At 41.8% G+C, this 19,914-nt stretch overlaps 1 protein-coding gene across 1 annotated transcript in view; it reads left to right on the top strand.

The window, feature by feature from the left end:
- LOC133458729 (carboxyl-terminal PDZ ligand of neuronal nitric oxide synthase protein-like) overlaps positions 1–19,914 on the top strand; it is a 214,227-nt gene that overhangs the window by 82,966 nt on the left and 111,347 nt on the right. The window contains exon 3 of the mRNA XM_061738931.1: positions 19,717–19,809. Coding sequence (XP_061594915.1) covers positions 19,717–19,809 — 93 coding nt within the window. The remainder of the gene's footprint in view (positions 1–19,716; positions 19,810–19,914) is intronic.

Below are 19,914 nucleotides of genomic sequence, written 5' to 3'. Positions count from 1 at the left end.
AACAGATGAAAACACAGCTAAACAGGTGACGGCGCACCAGAAACACAGATCAAAACACAGCCAAACATTAAGGTGACGAAGCACCTACAAAAAAGTTTAAAAAAAATAAATAAATAAAAAAAAAAGTACAGCACCATAAAGCATGAACTATAAAAACACCATAAAACTCAGATAGACTAACCGACCACACGTTTCAACTAGCAGATAGCCGATGCTACAATAAAAACCCCAGCCAGATCTGGCATCATTAAATTAAATAAAGATGTTCTTGCCTATTTGACGCGAAATCTGCACCTCAAATTCTGCTGTCACACACATGAGTCTGATAAATTATTAGGGTTAGGATTGTTTTTATGCGAGTATGAATCTAAAAGCTGTGAGGGCAAAGTCTTGTGAATACAACTCTAATTTCTACGACTACGAGTCTTCACTGTGAACACGAATTCAAGTTTATGGGTACGAGTCGAAAAACTGTTGGAATGACGTCACAGCATAGACATACGTAGACGCCCCATCGAGTGCTGAGCCAACTGCCACATCCAATATGGCGTCAACGTCGCCGCCATATTGGATGTGGCAAGACTGCGCTGTAAACTACTGGTACAAGTAAATGGACTTATTTTCATAAAGCGCCTTTCTACAAAGAAATTTACGTTTTACGTCTCATTTATTCATTCACACACGCACTAATATACTTGGGAAACAGTTTAGGCACCAAATATAATATATTTAATTTTCTCAGATGGCAAAAATAAGAACTTTATTGATCCCACATAGGAGTAATTCATGTTGTATCAGCTACAGAGAACAAGTTAGTGCTGAAAAACAATATATATCCCCCCCTCACAAAAATAAGAAAAATAGAGAAACATATTTTCTCATCAACAAAACATATTTTTAAATTTTCAAGTAACAAAATAAAATTTTTCATTTATTTTATTGTCTGAAAAATGGTTCAAATGTTATTTTATTGTCTGAAAAATGGTTTAAATATGTTATTTTGTTATTTGAAAAATTTAAAATGAATTACTCCTATGTGGGATCAATAAAGTTCTTATTTTTGCCATTTTTCAGACAATAAAATAACATGTTTTGTTGATGAGAAAATATGTTTCTCTATTTTTCTTATGTCTATGCTGTGACCTGCCTGTGACGTCATTCAACAGTTTTTCGACTCGTACCCATAAACTTGAATTCGTGTTCACAGTGAAGACTCGTAGTCGTAGAAATTAGAGTTGTATTCACAAGACTTTGCACTCACAGCTTTTAGATTCATACTCACATAAAAACAATCCTAACCCTAATAATTTATCAGACTCATGTGTGTGACAGCAGAATTTTGGGTATAACTTTTTTATTTACATACAAATGTTTATCATTACGAATATGAATAGTTATAACATGGACACATCTTTTTTACGCACACACAAATAATATTGGAACAATAATACCCCCATACAACTGCCACATCCAATATGGCGTCAAAGTCGCCGCCATATTGGATGTGGCAAGACTGCGCTGTAAACTAATACAAGTAAATGGACTTATTTTAATAAAGCGCCTTTCTACAAAGAAATGTACGTTTTACGTCTCATTTATTCATTCACACATGCACTAATATACTTGGGAAACAGTTAGGCACCAAATATAATATATTTCATTTTCTCAGATGGCAAAAATAAGAACTTTATTGATCCCACATAGGAGTAGTTCATGTTGTATCAGCTATAAAGAACAAAGTAGTGCCGAAAAACAATATATATCCCTCTTCACAAAAATAAGAAAAATAGAGATACATATTTTCTCATCAACAAAACTTATTTTTAAATTTTCAAGTAACAAAATAACATATTTTAACTATTTTTCAGATTTTTTCAATTATTTTATTATCTGAAAAATTGTTCAAATATTATTTTATTGTCTGAAAAATGGTTCAATTATGTTATTTTGTTATTTGAAACATTTTAAATTTGTTTTGTTGATCTATTTTTCTATATTTTTCTTATTTTTGTGAGGGGGGATATATATTGTTTTTCTGAACTACCTTGTTCTCTATAGCAGATATAACATAAATTACTTCTATGTGGGATCAATAAAGTTCTTATTTTTGCCATTTTTTAGACAGAAAATAACATGTTTTGTTGATGAGAAAATATGTTTCTCTATTTTTCTTATGTCTATGCTTTGACCTGTCTGTGACGTCATTCAACAGTTTTTCGACTCGTACCCATAAACTTGAATTCGTGTTGACAGTGAAAACTCGTAGTCGTAGAAATTAGAGTTGTATTAACAAGACTTTGCACTCACAGCTTTTAGATTCATACTCACATAAAAACAATCCTAACCCTAATAATTTATCACTCATGTGTGTGACAGCAGAATTTTGGGTACAACTTTTTTATTTACATACAAATGTTTATCATTACGAATACGAATCGTTATAACATGGACACATCTTTTTTACGCACACACAAATAATATTGGAACAATAATACCCCCATAGGGGGGGGCTATGATAATGAGGCTCTGCTCTGATTGTCTGCTTGAATGACGTGTAGGAGGGGAGGAGACAAAGCGTTGCTCCGTAGCAAAGCGTGTCCACGGTTCTGCGTTAAATCGACGCGTACCCTACGCCGTAGGCTCCGGGGGAGAGCCGGGAGAGCTGGCTCTCCCGGCTCTCCCCCGGAGCCTACGGGTTCGAATCCCCTCGACGGGCTGGTCCGTGAGCAGCTCCGGCAGCTCCGTACGCGGCGCCGGGGCTCCGGAGCTAAGCTAAATACTCAGCCCATGCAAAGACCATACTCATAGACAAATATAAATTACATTAAAAAAACCGGAACTTACCGCTGGCTCGTGTCAGTTCCCGGGTCCGTGCTGTGGGATCTGATCCTTTTATGAGGGTAAATGTCCATGCAAAACCTCATCTTAACTCTCCCTCGTTGTTCAAACAGCCAGCGCTGCTGAACAATGGCGGAGCTCGAGCGGCCGGCAGAGCTGGTGGTGGGCGTGGTTTCAGCAGCGGAGGAGACCGAGGGCGTGGTTTGCATTTTGGTGACGTAAAGGAAATGCACCAATCACAACGGCCCGTGGAAACCACATGACACTGTCACTGGGGAACTCTGTAAGGGTGGGGGCGAGCAGTTCTTTTCATGGGATATCATCTTCTCTGTGTTGGCAGGCTGACGGGAGACCACTTTATATATGTTAAAACAAGAAAACGCGTGTTTTTCATAATAGGTCCCCCTTTAAAGATCCCAGGGAGTCGTTTGCACCATGTCATAACTGCATGCGAGAGTCCGATTATCACGTTGAGCTGCGTGACATCGGATGCTCTCTGTCCACACTGAAACTGTTAAACTCTCTCTGTCCACACTGAAACTGTTAAACTCGCAGCCAGTTAGGACAGTCCAATACAAAAAAAATAAAGCAATGGAATTGATTTTGTCGCTGAAGCTTGTTCGCATTGCATGGAACACGCTTTAATAGTGTACGCAGCTGGCTCATCTGCCTGGAGCGGCTCATTTTAGAATTCCTACCGGGCCCTGAATGCATCTCGTCGTTCTCCTGCGCGTGTGAAACAAAACACTGGGGAGGTGTCAGGTTTCTCCCAGCAAGGGCACGTGTGAGTGACGTTATCACGCAGTCCGGGCTCGGAGCTCCGGGAGCGCGCCCCCTCCCCTTTCTCTTCCCCAACTCAGAACTGCAGTTTGCGCGTTCACGTGTCTGAGACAGGCTGAGACAGGGTGGCAATGATTCATTCGACATAAATATTCATAGAAAATCCCATATTGGAAGGACTTTATTGCAATTCACACAATATTTTCACATTACAGTAAACAATATATGTACGAAGTCACATGTCAATAAAATAATTTTATGGCAAAGTCATAGCTTTTTACGTTATTAGTTGGTATTTTCAAAAAAGAGAGTGGCAGAGTTCTTCAAAAATAATATGTTCCAGTGTATGATTTTTTCGTCATGCCAAAAGGTCTCTGAATCTGCCATTTAATTTTCCTTACACAAAATCTTTGATTTTTAATTAATATTTTTCCAGAAATACAGAGTGACATAAAAATGGCAATTCCTTTCAAGCAATGACCACGATACGCGACACGGTCAACAAGGAACCTACTGACAATCATATATGTCGATTTCATTAAGATTGGATGAACGAAACAGCAATTGCAGCACATAATTTGATGAAAAATGTATACCTGACCAAAAGGTGGCGCTATGGAGTTCATCCAAGATTGTCATATCCACTTGTTCAGAATGGAAGCCTGATTACATGTATTGATTTTGGGTTAATTCTGACCAATTATGTTTAAGTTACAACAACTTTTATGTTCATGGCGAGACACCGAAATTTTACTACCTGTAACGGCCACGCCCTTCGATAAGAACGTACAGTTTTCTCTGTCAGTCATCGTCAATGTCTTACCTATTAAAGTGACCAGCTTTGAGATCAATACACTCATCTCGCTTGGAGCACAGATGCATACTAGAAGACATGACAATTCCTGGTGCCAACAGGTGGCGCTACAACCGATCCTGAATATTCCACAACAGATGTCTTCAGGCTCAGCCTACAATCATGCACATACGTTTCCGACCACATCAAATCATGTATTGCTGAATTACAGCCAATTGATGTTTGATGGCGAGGCTTAAAAATGACCTCAAACTTCGGTGGATCACTACGGTCAAGCCCTCTGGCAGAAACTTAAAAGCTTCGCAATTTAGCGTCGGCCATGTGTCTAGATTGTACAAACCAAGTTGTGAGCCAATCTGATAAAATCTCTAGGAGGAGTTCGTTAAAGTACGAGGCCTGGAAATGACCATAATTCATGAAAAATGACATTTTCTGTTCAAAATGCTGGACTTCCTGTGTAACTTAGAGCATGGGTCCAAGAGACTTTTTTGTAGGGCTTTGTCAGATATAATAGACACATAAAGGACATTGCTGTAAGTCAAACCATATTGTGGGGCTCGTCGAAAAACATAAAATAGGTGGCGCTATAGAGCCTAATCCTTTTTGACCCATGCCTGTCGCCCATAAAATACGTAATTTTACGCGACTCTGGAAGCGTGTGCAAAATTTGGTGAGTTTTGGAGCATTTTAAGGCCTCCAAAAAGGCAATTTATTTACGGCGAGAATAATAATAATAATAATAAACATCACAGATACAATAGGGTCCTCGCACTTTCAGTGCTCGGGCCCTAATTATACTTTATTTCAACTCATCTGATAAAAGGTGTTAGGAATGAAGGAGCTAATCTCTCGCTAACCCTCGTTAGCGTTGGGGTTCCGCAGGGCTCTGACCTGGAGCCACTTAGGAAACTTCTACGATTAGATTAGATATTCATAATTATTTTACATTATTATCACAGGCGTATAGTAACAAAGTAGATGTACTTCGTTACACTACTTAAGTAGTTTTTTTGAGGATTTGTACTTACCTTTTTTTTAATCAGGACTTTTACTTTTACTTCACTACATTTAAAAGTTAATAAATATACTTTTACTTGGTTACTTTGACATTTGCCACCTCGTTACCAGTTACAAATTAAAATAATCAAAGAATTATATTTTGCAAGAAAGACAGTTTATTTTTATTCCAAACCACATTTCATTCACCTGAAAGTAAAATAAAATAAACAAGGGAAGGATCATTTTTGCTTGTGTTGCTTCTTTTCATGCGTACGATAAAATACTTTTAGTTTGACTCTTGATACTTGAGTATATTTTTTCACAAGATACTTTTGATTCTTAAGTACATTTAACGTGAACTACTTTAAGACTTTTACTCAAGTCATTTTCAGTAATGGTATTTCTACTTTTACTTAGTTACTTTTTTCAAGTACTTTATACACCGCTGATTATTATTTATATTTTACACTATTTATAAAGTGTCCTTTTTGTTTGAGATTGAAGGTTCACTAAGAGAAACTCGTCTTCCTTCCTGACGATGAAGTTTAAACTGATGAACGTATTGATTATCCGCTCATCAGTTTAAACGTATTGATTATCCGTTCATCAGTTTAAACTGATTGATTATCCGTTCATCAGTTTAAACTGATTGATTATCCGTTCATCAGTTTAAACTGATTGATTATCCGTTCATCAGTTTAAACGGATTGATTATCCGTTCATCAGTTTAAACTGATTGATTATCCGTTCATCAGTTTAAACGGATTGATTATCCGTTCATCAGTTTAAACTGATTGATTATCCGGCCAGACACTAATCGTGTTGTTCTCACGTCCGTTTTGAAGACGTCGTCTCCAGAAAACACTGGTATCGATAATGATGTTAAATCTTCAACCAAGCCTTCCAAAAAGAGTGAGAATCCGTTTATCGATCGTGGATCTGCCGGCGGAGGCGTCTCATCCATCACCCCGGCAGGAGGAGGAGAGAGGAGGAGAGAGGAGAGGAGGAGAGGGGAGAGGAGGGGAGGAGGAGAGGGGAGGAGAGGAGGGGAGGGCAGGGGAGGAGGAGAGAGGAGGGGAGAGAGGAGAGGAGGAGAGAGGAGGGGAGGGCAGGGGAGGAGGAGAGAGGAGGGGAGAGAGGAGAGGAGGAGAGAGGAGGGGAGGGCAGGGGAGGGCAGGCTGACGAAACGGAGCCAGAGTTCCTGTCATCTTCTGAGGAAGTGAGTGGGCCGGTATCGACCCGCGGACGGGAATCCCTCCCTCGCGGAGGGAGACCCGGCTCGGCTCCAGAACTCAGAGGGGGGAGACCCGGCTCGGCTTCACAAGGATTAGAATCTGAATCCGTCCAGGGCTGAGCTGCAGGAACACGAGGAACCGGAGGAGACGAGGAAAACACAGGAAACAGGAAACAGGAAACAGAAAACAGGAAACAGGAAACAGGAAACAGAAAACAGGAAACAGGAAACAGGAAACAGAAAACAGGAAACAGGAAACAGAAAACAGAAAACAGGAAACAGGAAACAGGAAACAGGAAACAGGGAACAGGAAACAGGAAACAGGAAACAGGGACGTCTTCACGGATGTTGGTGACAGGCCTGTGTTGAAAAAGATCCATTTTCCAATTCTAAATCGATTCTCATGTCTAAAGATCGATTTTTTTTTAATTCTTTTTCATCATCACCCAAAATAATTATGTTTTGTTGGACACCAGAATAACTGGTACCATGTTTTTGCCTTTAAATATGTTTAAAGGTATGAAAACATTAAAGTTTTCAGTTATAATTGCATACATTGTCTATATTTCTTTGCTTTATATACTGTCTTTACATTTGCATATCAATTACTTATTCAATAAAAAAAGATTGCTTCAATCAAAAAATACCTTTCAATCAAAAAAAAAATTCACTTCAACCAAAAAAAATTTTACAATCAAAGAAAAAAAGGGTTTAAATGCAAAAAAATATTTGAAACTCAAAAAAAATGCATTTGAACACTGTTTTTCTTTGATTGGAAATGTTTTCTTTGATAGAAGTGAAGTTTTTTTTAGTTTGAAGCAACTTTTTTGATTAGTAGTGTTGTTTTGTGTTTGGGCCGTTATTATTATGGTTGGACATTTGTGTCTTTATTGTTTAATCAAAAAATAAGTTGCTTCAAAAAAAAAATATTTTCAATAAAAAAAAAAAGTGCTGGACGTCGGCCCAGAGGTTTAGTTCCTGGTCCAGAGGTTTAGTTCCTGGTCCAGAGGTTTAGTTCCTGGTCCAGAGGTTTTTTGGTTCCTGTCACGGTTGGTTCAGAACTGGCAGCTTCTCCAGCAGACGAGCCAGATTCACCCTCTCATTTTTAATTGCTCTGTCAGAGTTTGACATTTATCCTCGTGTGGACGTGCAGCTGTTTCTCCGTTTCTCGTTTCTCGTCTCTCGTTTCTCCAGCGTGGAGTCTGATCTGATCGGGATTTATCCTCGTGTCGACGTGCAGCTCGTTCCTCTGTGGAGTCTGATCTGATGGGTTCCCGCCGTCACGTCTCTCAGACGATGCTGGATCTGTTTAATGTTGTTTCATCGGTTTGTAACAAGTCCGTCCCAGACAGACGTTTGCTCTGATAAGATTTCCATCTTAATTAGCTTTAAGAAAGTCAGCTCTCTGTATTTTTCTGTTTTTATCTTCAAAAGACTTAAATAAATGTGGATTGTCAAGTTTTCACCAAACAAGAAGATGAATCAGTTTAAAAGTGTCATACTGGATACTTCTACGTCATAACTTTTAAACATAAAATAAAATAATAAAGAGTACATGAATATAAAAAGAAACTTAATCGATTAAAGTTGATGGAATTTGAGCTTTTTGCATAAATAGCTCCCTGTGTTGTTGTGTTTGTTTCTTTTGTCACTCGTGTCGCAGCAGGAGGATTCAGAAGGTCGGCATAATTAGAGATAAAAAGATTTTTCCTCGGTGAGAAACAAATCATCTTGGAAACAATCCTGCCACAAACCAAACAGGCCGTTCCAGATGGAAAAACCAGGGTACCCCTGGTTCTCTGGTACTCTGATACCCTGCTACCCTGGTCAGAGCCGTCTGGGAGATTTGCGAGGCCCTGTGTGAAATGGCTGGGGGGGCCCTCGCTAAATTTTTGGGTTTTTTGGGTCTGATCGGGTGTCTATATGCGCAATTTTATCTCTCCAATGATCAAAATACTGGATACTTCCCCTGCCTCATCATCATCTCTTGCCTGGACGCGGGGCCCACGGCTGCTTGAGACCCGGTCGGATCTGTGATTTTTGTAACAAATTTATCAAACGAGCCTTTCAGAGAGGCATTAAACTCTTCCATTTTCTTTAGTTTTTTTCTTTTTTCATCCCCTGATGGAAATTTCCTGAATCTGTCTCGTTCTCTCAACATTGTGTGACAGTTTGTTCCAACTCCACCGTCTGGATCAGAGTAGCTTGTGTCTGCGCTTGGTCTGATCAGTTGTATTGATCAACAGACACATATATTTATTGATATGCACAGACTAGTACATATTTAGGTCTGTAATGGAACATGACTGTTGATATTTATAAGGGAAAAAAGGAAAAAAAAAAACGAAAAAAAAAACGAAAGAAAAACGGCCCATAGTGCGAGGCCCCGTGCGGTCGCACGGTTTGCACACCCCTTGCGGCGGCCCTCACCCTGGTACCCTTGTACTCCTGGTACCCCGGTACCCTGGTACTCTGGTTCCCCTGGACTCGAGTCAAAGATGTTATGGGAGTTGGTGCAACATCTGAAAGTAAAAGAAAAAGGTGCAAACGTTTGCTGAGATTTGTGGATGTAAAGTGTTTCTCCTGAGAAATGTTTCCTGCTTGGTCCGAGCTACGAGCTACGAGCTACGAGGCGTGTTGGAGCTGCAGGAGATTTGATTTTAACCTGCCGGATAAAACATGGAACAACGGGGGGGTAGATGGAGGAAATCTCCTTCTATCCTCTTCTGTAGTAAAACAGGAGCAGAAACTTCTCCTCTGCAGGAGGCCGTTGTTTCTCCTGGACGGTTTCATCGTAGCCGGGGAGCTTCAGTCGTCCTCTAAACGCTCTGATTCTTATTTCTTCTCCATCTAGAAGTTTCCAGGGGTGTTTTCTGCTGGACAGGAAATCTCTAAGCACCTTTTGATTTAATTTAATTAACATTCGGAGGGGCTTTTTTTTTCCCTTCTTGCAATGAATGATTTAGTGATGAGTTTCACAGCCAAGCGTTTGTTGTACAGCACATGATTTATTTACCGCCAATATCTCTTATTAATAGAGCAGATGGAGACGCAGCAGGTCCGGTGTTGCGTTTGCCGACACGAATCGCAGCGTTGGAAAGGAAAGTAAAGGAAAGTGCGGCTGCAGCAGCAGGTTTACAGTAAATACACGAGCCCGAAGGCTCTGGACCAACAACTAACATCATATTTGTAGCTGCAGTGACCGAGATCAGGATAAATATCAAACACATACATAAATCACAGACTACAAAGCAATGGTGCAAATAGATGGAGACTCCAGCAGAAGTCCATAAATCATGCTGGAGCTCCTCATCGATTTCATGAATTCAGTTTTATAGTTGCTGGAAAACGAGGAGCATCTCTATCTCTGTATCTCTGGTTCTGGTGAAAACAGATCCGGGAAAAGTTCCTTTCATTGGTTGAAGGATTCCTTATTTTCTTTATTTCATTCGTTAAAAGAAAAACAAAACAGTTCAATATAATTACAACAAATCTCTTTCCTTGAATGAAAGGGAACAGAAAGAAGACTAAGCTGATTTTATCTGTCCCTTTTTCCTAAGAAATCAAATTTCAATTAATGTAATGATAAAAAGTGACAAACTATAGTGTATCGTGATGTGTATCGTATCGTGAGGTCCTTGGCAACAATCCACCGTGAATGCCATGAATTATTATAATCTGACGTAACTCTGATTTGAAGATGCATAATACCTTTTAAAGTTTTCAGAATGATGTATAACATTGCAATGTATCGCAATATTTGGATATCGCAATATCCTATTGTGACTCAAGTATCGTGATCTGTATCGTATCGTGATTCAATTCAATTCAATTTTATTTATATAGCGTCTAATACAACAGATGTTGTCTCTAGACGCTTTCCAGAGACCCAGAACATGAACATAAACATAAACATAAACATAAACATAAACCCCCGAGCAATTATTACATAAACAATGGCAGGTAAAAAATCCCCTAGTGGGAGAAAAACCTTAAGCCAAACAGTGGCAAGAAAAACTCCCCTTTAGGAGGGAAGAAACCTGGACCAGGACCTGGTTCATAAGGGGGGACCCTCCTGCCGAGGGCCAGACTGGGGGAGTCGGGGACGTCAGCAGCACAGCAGGCAGGTGGAAGCAGCAACGGGATGACCGGGGGTGGTGGGGGGGGGGGTGCAGGCAGGCGGAAGCAGCAACAGCAGACATCCACGTAGGCAGGTGGAAGCAGCAACGGGATGACCGGGGATGGGGGGGGGGCGGGAACACAGGTCAGAACGCAGCTCCCGAGGCTCCGGCCTGCAAACATGCACAAAAGAGAAAAAAGGGGGGCCGGCACAAGAAACTACAGGAACGATGGACAGAAACGATAGCTATGAGATATTTATAATAAATAAAAATGGAAATGGAGAAGAGAGGAAGGGAAGAGGAGAGGAGAAGAAGGGTGAGAGGCACCGCCCAGCGGATCATGTCGGTCCCCCCTGCAGCATAAGCCTATAGCAGCATATCTACCGCGAAGCTATATTTGAGACTAACTATTATAGTCTTCAATAGTTCTATTGTATCATATCGTGATGTGTATCGTATCGTGACTCAAGAATCGTGATGTGTATCGTGATGTGTATCATATCGTGATGTGTATCGTATCGTGATGTGTATCGTATCGTGGATCCTTGGCAACAATCCACCGCTACTAGCTACACCGGCAGCACTGCTGTTTTCAGCTTCCACATCTTCTCCATCTCTCCCTTCAACCCTCTGCATTTCTCATCTGGTGCTCCTTCTCCTTAATCTTGCTACATCAACCACCACATGGGCCGGTCAAGGCAAAAGGGCTTTACATCAACATTAAAAGTGCCAAAAATGAAATAAAATGATGAGAAAAGAGGTTAAATAATGAAAAGCAGCAGTTGTTAGGCAGTAAGGGCAGTAGAGTCCAGCAGGTGTGGCATTTGCTTGCAGAATCCACACCTCCCCAGTACAGAATCTATGAAAAAATTAAGAAACAACCCCCGGGTTGATGGGAAACCTCTCAACAATCCCTGCCGCCGGCCTGAGGTTCGGTTCCCCCCAGGTCCCATAATATAATCCAGCGCAAATCCAGCACTTTGCATTCCTCGAGGTGTAAATTAATAATTACCCCCGGGCCAGGCAGACCAGTACTCTGTAACCAGACCCCCTCAGGAGGACCAGTCCCAGGCTACCTCCAGCCCCCCCATCTATTCTCCAGATCCAGATTCTCTCCACCAATAAAAAGCAGCTATTTTCTGCCTCATGAAGCACCTCATGACAGCAGCACCACAGTTTGTACATTTAAAACAAAACAAAACCCCTGATTCTGAGTTTGTGTCGTTAAGCTTAACGACGTGAGCCGTTAATTAAGCTGTTTTGTTGCCGGGTTTCTGTCCCCGGCGTGTCCCTGACATCCTTTACGGCTCTGTTTATCCCCGGCTGCCTCTCTGGAGGAAGGAGATGTCAGAGAGATGGATTTCTGCAACGGTGACGGTTCCAGAGACGAAACCTCGGGGCTCCAAAAACGCACGAGCGTGGAATAAACGGACCTCGAGTGTCGACTTTCCTTGGTTTTATTTATGGGAACTGGACCCGGGAGCGACACTCTACTTAGAAGCTAAAAGCTCTGCAGACCATAAAAGCTTTAAATGTTGAAGGGTAAATCTGGGTCAGATGGAGGGGTCCGTGCAAACGTAGGAAAAACAAACCGTGTGTGTTTCCCCGGGTTCTGGCAGAGGGAGCCCCGTACTTTACTGGTAATGTCCGGTCGCCATGGCGACGGGCCTGCGGTGGGACCAGACCAGACGGGCCCGGACGACCATTGTGCTGAAGAATGATGGATTCTAATGGAAAGAGCAGGAACTAAAGAGCAGCTTGTCAGGAAATAGAGAGTGTGATTGTCGAGCGGAGGAGGAGACTATTCCGGTCCCGGAGTGTTCATCGGATTTCCATTTGTTTATTCCCGCTCTAATATCCTGTCGCCGCTCGCGTCGGCCTTTCAGACAGTTGCACGGCGGTAAATCCTGTTTACTCTGAACCACTAATCTCTGTTTGCACACAAGCAGTCGGGATTTAATTGTCTCAGCGTCTGCAGCGTAACGGTTTTAACTAATGTGTCCAGCAGGTACGTTTGTCACAGAAAGTAGTTTAATATAGATGCATGTCATATTGTGGGAGATTTGGAGAAACACATACAGAACTTCTATAGACCCTAAAGTTAAACTTCATTAATTTCACTATAATGAAAATGTATTTAATTTCTATACAAAAAACAAAAGATATGTATATATATATATATATATATATATATATATATATACACGTTATATATATATATATATATATATATATATATATATATATATATATATATACACGTTATATATATATATATATATATATATATGGGGGGTGACTGCAGGACTGATAGGAACCAGCTCCCCGTGTTTTCATGATAATTCGGTGACATCATCCAGAAATCCCTGACCCTGCCTTTAAATCATTCCTTTCATATCAATCTAAGGTGGTTAAGTAGCACTTTTCTCTCCTTTTTTCAGGTTTTGAGTGATAAAACGTGGCCTTTAGCGTCTGCCTGCCGGAAGGTCGGCAGCAGAGACGTTTGTAATTATCCTGTGTGACCTGAAGTCTCTGCTGATCGTCATCAGAGCCCGTTAAATGGTCATCGCTGCCCGTTAAATGGTCATCGGAGCTCGTAAAAACGCCTTCGCCGCCTCGGCCAGGGCCGAGGAGCCGGAGCGAAGGACTCGCGATGGTTCTGAAATGAACGCTTGGGCCACGATGCAGGTGTTATAATTACGCCGGTTCATTTTCCCACGTTAAAGGCAGATGCAGCAGTGGAGTAATGAATCACATCACGATACTTGAGTCACGATACAATACAGATCACGATACTTGAGTCACGATACGATACACATCACGATACTTGAGTCACGATACAATACACATCACGATACTTGAGTCACGATACGATACGCATCAATTCAATTCAATTCAATTTTATTTATATAGCGTCTAATACAACAGAGTTGTCTCTAGACGCTTTACAGAGACCCATACCCAGAACATAAACCCCCGAGCAGTTATTACATAAACAATGGCAGGTAAAAACTCCCCTAGTGGGAGAAAAACCTTAAGCCAAACAGTGGCAAGAAAAACTCCCCTTTAGGAGGGAAGAAACCTTGAGCAGGACCGGGCTCATAAGGGGGGACCCTCCTGCCGAGGGCCAGACTGGTGGGTCAGGGACGGCAACAGCACAGCAGGCAAGTGGAAGCAGCAACGGGATGACCGGGGGTGGGGACCGCAGGCCAGCACACAGCTCCCGAAGCTCCGGCCCAATCAGCAAGTCCCAGGTTGGGGTGCAGGGTCGGGGAAGGGTTGAAGGGAAGGGGTCAGGGAAAGTCTTGTGCTCCGTAATGCAAGCTACAAGCCACCCACGACCACCTGCAGGTTCCGGTGTCCGGCAAAGGATGCTGCAACATGGACAAAAGAGAGAAAAGGGAGGAGAAGGGGGGGCCAGCACAAGAAACTACAGGAGCGACTCTGACACACTAAAGTTTACACTACCTAGAGATTTACCAACACCAGCTAGAGGTTTACTAAACACTAACTATAGGCTTTACTAAACAGAAAGGTTTTAAGTTTAGTTTTAAAGGTGGAGGTGGTGTCAGCCCCCTTAACCCAGATTGGAAGTTGGTTCCATATCACAATACCTGAGTCACGATACGATACACATCACGATACTTGAGTCACGATACAATACACATCACAATACTTGAGTCACGATACGATACACATCACGATACTTGAGTCACGATACGATACACATCACGATACTTGAGTCACGATACGATACACATCACGATACTTGAGTCACGATACAATACAGATCAGGATACTTGAGTCATGATACGATACACATCACAATAAGGAAGGAAGGACTCGCGATGGTTCTGAAATGAACGGTCACGTGGGTCACGATGCAGGTGTTTTAATTACGCTGGTTCATTTTCCCGCGTTAAAGGCAGATGCAGCCGTGGAGTAATGAATCACATCACTGCTGAATATTGGACAGGAGGTTTAAAGCTCCAGGCCGGTCACGTCCGAGCGGAATAGAAGGGCTTATTAGAGCGAGGAGCTCCGTATCATAGTAAGGCTCATATACATGAGCGTATAGGTGCATGAAACCTTTAGAAAATGCTTCTGTAATGACGTCTGTGGAGAGCAATCATCCCGTCCATCAGGCTCTTAGCATTCAGCCTCTGTGCAGATTCTCCGCAGGCTCACTGAACTGCTTTTTAAATGCATGCAAATGAAAGCTCTAGAGCACTATGTGTACGTTAGTGTCAGGTAAATTAGATAAGGTACTAAACTCACCGAGGGTTTTCCTTACAGCAGCTGTTTCACTCCATTACATTGAGTTTGCTTTCTGCTTCTGACGTGGAAATGCGCTTAGATTTACAATTAGCCCTTGATTCTCCAGTCAGTCAGTCAGTCAGTCAGTCCTTCAGTCAGTCAGTCCTTCAGTCAGTCAGTCAGTCAGTCAGTCAGTCAGTCAGTCAGTCAGTCAGTCAGTCAGACGTTTCCTTCTTCAGACCACTGGAACATATTGGTTCACCATCATCCTTTTTGGTTTCTTTGTAATGCGCTGCTACGTTCTTAATTCAGGTTTTCAGGCCGCCAGTGCGCCGAAACCTACACACCGACAACCACGGAGACAAGATCAATGGATGGAAGGACCATAGACATGTGATTTATATGGGGGGGGGTGTTGCCAAGGACCTCACCATACGATAAACATCACAATGCGATACACAATACGATGCACATCACGATACTTGAGTCAGGATACGATACACATGACGATACGATACACATCACGATACACGATACGATACACATCACGATACACGATACGATGCACATCACGATACTTGAGTCACGATACGATACACATCACGATACAATACACATCACGATACGATACACATCACGATACGATACACATCACAATACACGATACGATACACATCACATCACGATACACGATACGATACACATCACGATACGATACACGATACGATACACATCACGATACGATACACATCACGATACGATACACATCACGATACGATACGATACACATCACGATACGATACACATCACATCACGATACACGATACGATACACATCACGATACGATACACGATACGATACACATCACGATACGATACACATCACGATACGATACGATACACATCACGATACGATACACATCACGATACGATACACATCACGATACGATACGATACACATCACGATACGATACACATCACGATACGATACACATCACAGTATGATACACATCACGATACTTGAGTCACGATACGATACACATCACGATACTTGAGTCACATTACGATACACATCACGGTACTTGAGTCACAATATGATATTGCGATATCCAGATATTGCGATACATTGCGATGTTATACATAGTTCACTTAAAATCCGAATCGCACTTACATCAGATTATAATAATTCATGGCACAAACAGATTAATCCTGTCACTGAGATCATCGTTCTTTAACGTTGGTTCTTTCCTTTGTTTTCCTGAACATATACATCCCCTTAGTTCATATTTCTAACTCTGCTAACTTTGGAAGAGCTTCTGAATGCTGTCAGGAAGTATTTTATTGTTGATTTTAAACCTAAATTGAATCTTGAATCAATTGAATTGAATCCTTCCCGACACTAAGAATCAGCTCCGAACCAGCTGAACGGTAAGAACTTGCACTGAAGACACATCTAAACATGAATATGCTGGATGCGTAGCCTCCTTGCTAACTGATACGGCCGGCGAACGTGTTTCTGTAAATGAAGTGAGAGCTGAGGCCGCTCATTTTTCTGGGTGTTTTTTTTGGTCTGTTGTCTCATCGTGACTCAGTAAGAAGCTAAACGTGCTGCTGCCCAGAAGACGAGCTGTTGTTCAGAGAAGCTGCTGACCCTCCTGCACTTTATTATCTTTTCCATTACGCTTCCAGCTTTCATACACAAAGTCATCTTTTCATCAGGGACGCAGGAATAGTTTAACGTAAGCTTTGAAAAAGCCAAAGCTGCCCCCATTACACCTTTGTTTCTCCGGCTCTGAAGAAACGACAAACATGCAATATTAAACAGAAGAGGGTCCACCGTCTGTTTCTACTGGATATACCGCCGGCTGATGCTGATTTCATCAATATTTCATCAATATTTCATCAATATTTCATCAATATTTCATCAATATTTCATCGCAGGGCTGGATGTCAAAATCTCAAACGTTGCATCGGGCGTGAAAGGTTAAAGTGCACATACTGAACTAAACCGTGCAGTTAAGGTCAAAATGATTCGCCTTCAGGGATCTACGGGACGTTTCCACGAAATACTGACCAGTAAGCTGAAAGATTTACATAATAAAACATTCCTCTGTGGTACGCAACTGGTTTAATAAGGTTTTCCTAAGACAGATGTCTGTCCTGGTGATCTGAACTTTGCTCAGAGTCCGGACTCGGCCCGTGTTGAAAAAATCAATTTTCCGATTCTAAATCAATTCTCATATTTATTCCTAAAAATCGATTTGTACGTCTAAAGATCGATTTTTTTTCATCATTACATTTTCGCCCGGTGAACTTTAATCCCAGTAATCACGTAATTTAATGTGTGAATTACAAATATTTACTGTCGCTTGTTTGGTTTCAGTTTGTCATGAAATACCTGAAAACTCCTGCTGCTTCATGGCTGGTGTGTGTCTGGTGACACAATAAATTAGACGAGCTAAAATGATTTGTTTACTGCGTGAGTTATTGCAATTTTTTCTTTTTTTGCATTTTAAATGGATATTGAAAGGCCTATTTGAGTTATTTATTTCTTACTTATTTCACAATAATATTTGTGAAATTATTATTTCACTGGTTATTTTAAAGTCATATAATTCAGGCAACAGCTCAATATGAGATGAACCTGCTGGATCTACTGCCCTTACTTTTAACAACTGGTGCTTTTATTATTTTACCTCTTTAATTATCATTTTATTTCATTTTATTTGTTATTTACTGTTTAAATGTGTCTTTCTGCTTTTAATGTTGATGTAAAGCACTTTGAATGACCTTGTGTTGAATTGTGCTACACAGATAAACTTGCCTTGAGTCAGTTTGATACAGTTCGGCTCCCGATGACGCACCAGTAGAAGTTTCTCCTCAGTTTTCTCCTCAGATTTCTCCTCAGTTTTCTCCTCACGAAGCAGCGCTGCCTTCCTGACCGCAGGAGACTTAAGATTCTCCTGCAAGTTAAATGCAACAGAATTAGAAAAAAATCAATAATCAGATCAATATTAAGTAAGTCCAGAGTTGGGTGGGGGGTTGTGATGTCAGGGGTTGACTGATGCAGAGTTTTCTGTGTTTGAAGTCTTTAAGCAGCTTTATCTCTTTGTTCGTGTTTCTCTGGGTAACCAGGGAGTTTGCTGTCCTGCCTGCTCAAGGGCACCTCGGCAAAGGTTTTACTGCTCCATTATCTAACGTTTGAAAGAACAACTCTGGAACTTTCTTCTTCAGAAGTGAGCGTCCGTCTGCGTCCATGGCCGTTTGATAGAGGCGGGAGCGTCTCCGTAGTGTTGGGGAATTTACCAAACCATTTCAGAAGAAGCTTTGTGGTTTATGAGTTTTTATTCAGCCGGCGGTGGGCGGATCTACACAGACCAAAGTCTGGTTGATATGCCGACCCCGAGAGATTTTACAACAGGGTTTTTATACAAGAAGCCTGTGATCTTCCAATTCGGGACTACCCCCTGGGTCAGGAAGTCCATATATGGTATGGAGTCCTCGTCTCTGCAGGAGCTGGAAGTGGAAGCCACTCCCCCGGTGCCTGTCTCGGCAGGGATGCAAGACGCCGGAACTTGCGTGACAATGTCTTGAGCATTGAATGAGACTGGCTCTGCCTGCAGGTCCTCGTCCCGGCAGGGGTCCTCAGGAGCTGGAACTTGCATGACAATGTCTTGAGCGGGGTATGAGGCTGGAGCAATGTGCAAGGCATCGTTGTCCCTGCAGGGGCCACGTGCTGTTGGAATGCTTCATCAGTAGCAACGCTGAGCTGCAGAAACGTGACGCCTGATCATCAGCTTCATCAGGAGATCATAGGATGCAAGGGATTGTGGGACAGGAATGTTCCTCACTTATACTCGTACAAGCCAACCATTGGTTCTCAGTACTGACGAGTGTCTGATGCCGTAGGGACCGCGCTGACGTCGTGGTTGACGGTTTATTTATCTACTCATCTTATCTTATCTTTTTATCTTTTTGGTGTTGGTTTTTGGGGTGTTTTACTTCTCATTTCTTGGTTCTTGTATACGACGGTGCTGAGTGAGTGAGATGGAGACGTCAATCTCCCTGAGGGATTAATAAAGTCTGAATCTGATTAATTTATGATTTCTCCATCTTCTGGGTTTAAATGTGTGATAAAGTTCATGATTCCGCCGCGACTCCTCTTTCCTACGACGGCCCGTTAATAGAACGGGTCACCGGGGTCCGGAGCTCCGTCAGTCACGTCTAAGACTAATCTCTGGTCGTGTTAGGAGCGTAGAGCTGGAAATAGATGGATGAAAGAAACAGATGGATGAAAGAAATGGATGGATGAAAGAAACAGATGGATGAAAGAAATGGATGGATGAAAGAAACAGGTGGATGAAAGAAACAGGTGGATGAAAGAAACGGGTGGATGAAAGAAACAGGTGGATGAAAGAAACAGGTGGATGAGAGAAACGGATGGATGAAAGAAACGGATGGATGAAAGAAACAGGTGGATGAAAGAAACAGGTGGATGAAAGAAACAGGTGGATGAAAGAAACAGATGATGAAAGAAACATGGATGAAAGAAACAGATGGATGAAAGGCGGCAGGTCCAGAGTGTAAATGTTCTTCTCTGTGATGTTTGTGTAAATGTTCTTCTCTGTGTGATGTTTTCACTCGGGCGTAACCGTGTGTTTGTTTTCTCTCTAGTACGAGTTCAAGGTGAAGAACATCAAGAAGAAGAAAGTCCACATCATCGTGTCGGTGGACGGAGTGAAGGTCGCTCTGAGGAAAAAGAAGAAAGTGAGTGAAGCCGCTTTGTTCTTTCATTTTATTTATGCTTTAAAACTCTACGTGGGAAGTTTGATCCTATTGATCTGATCATTGATTTGATCATATTGATCTTCT

Source organism: Cololabis saira, chromosome 13 (genome assembly GCF_033807715.1).
Source record: "Cololabis saira isolate AMF1-May2022 chromosome 13, fColSai1.1, whole genome shotgun sequence".
Classification (NCBI taxonomy): Eukaryota; Metazoa; Chordata; class Actinopteri; order Beloniformes; family Belonidae; genus Cololabis; species Cololabis saira.
Note: the sequence above shows the minus strand (reverse complement) of the source record. Positions and strands in the feature narration are given on the sequence as shown.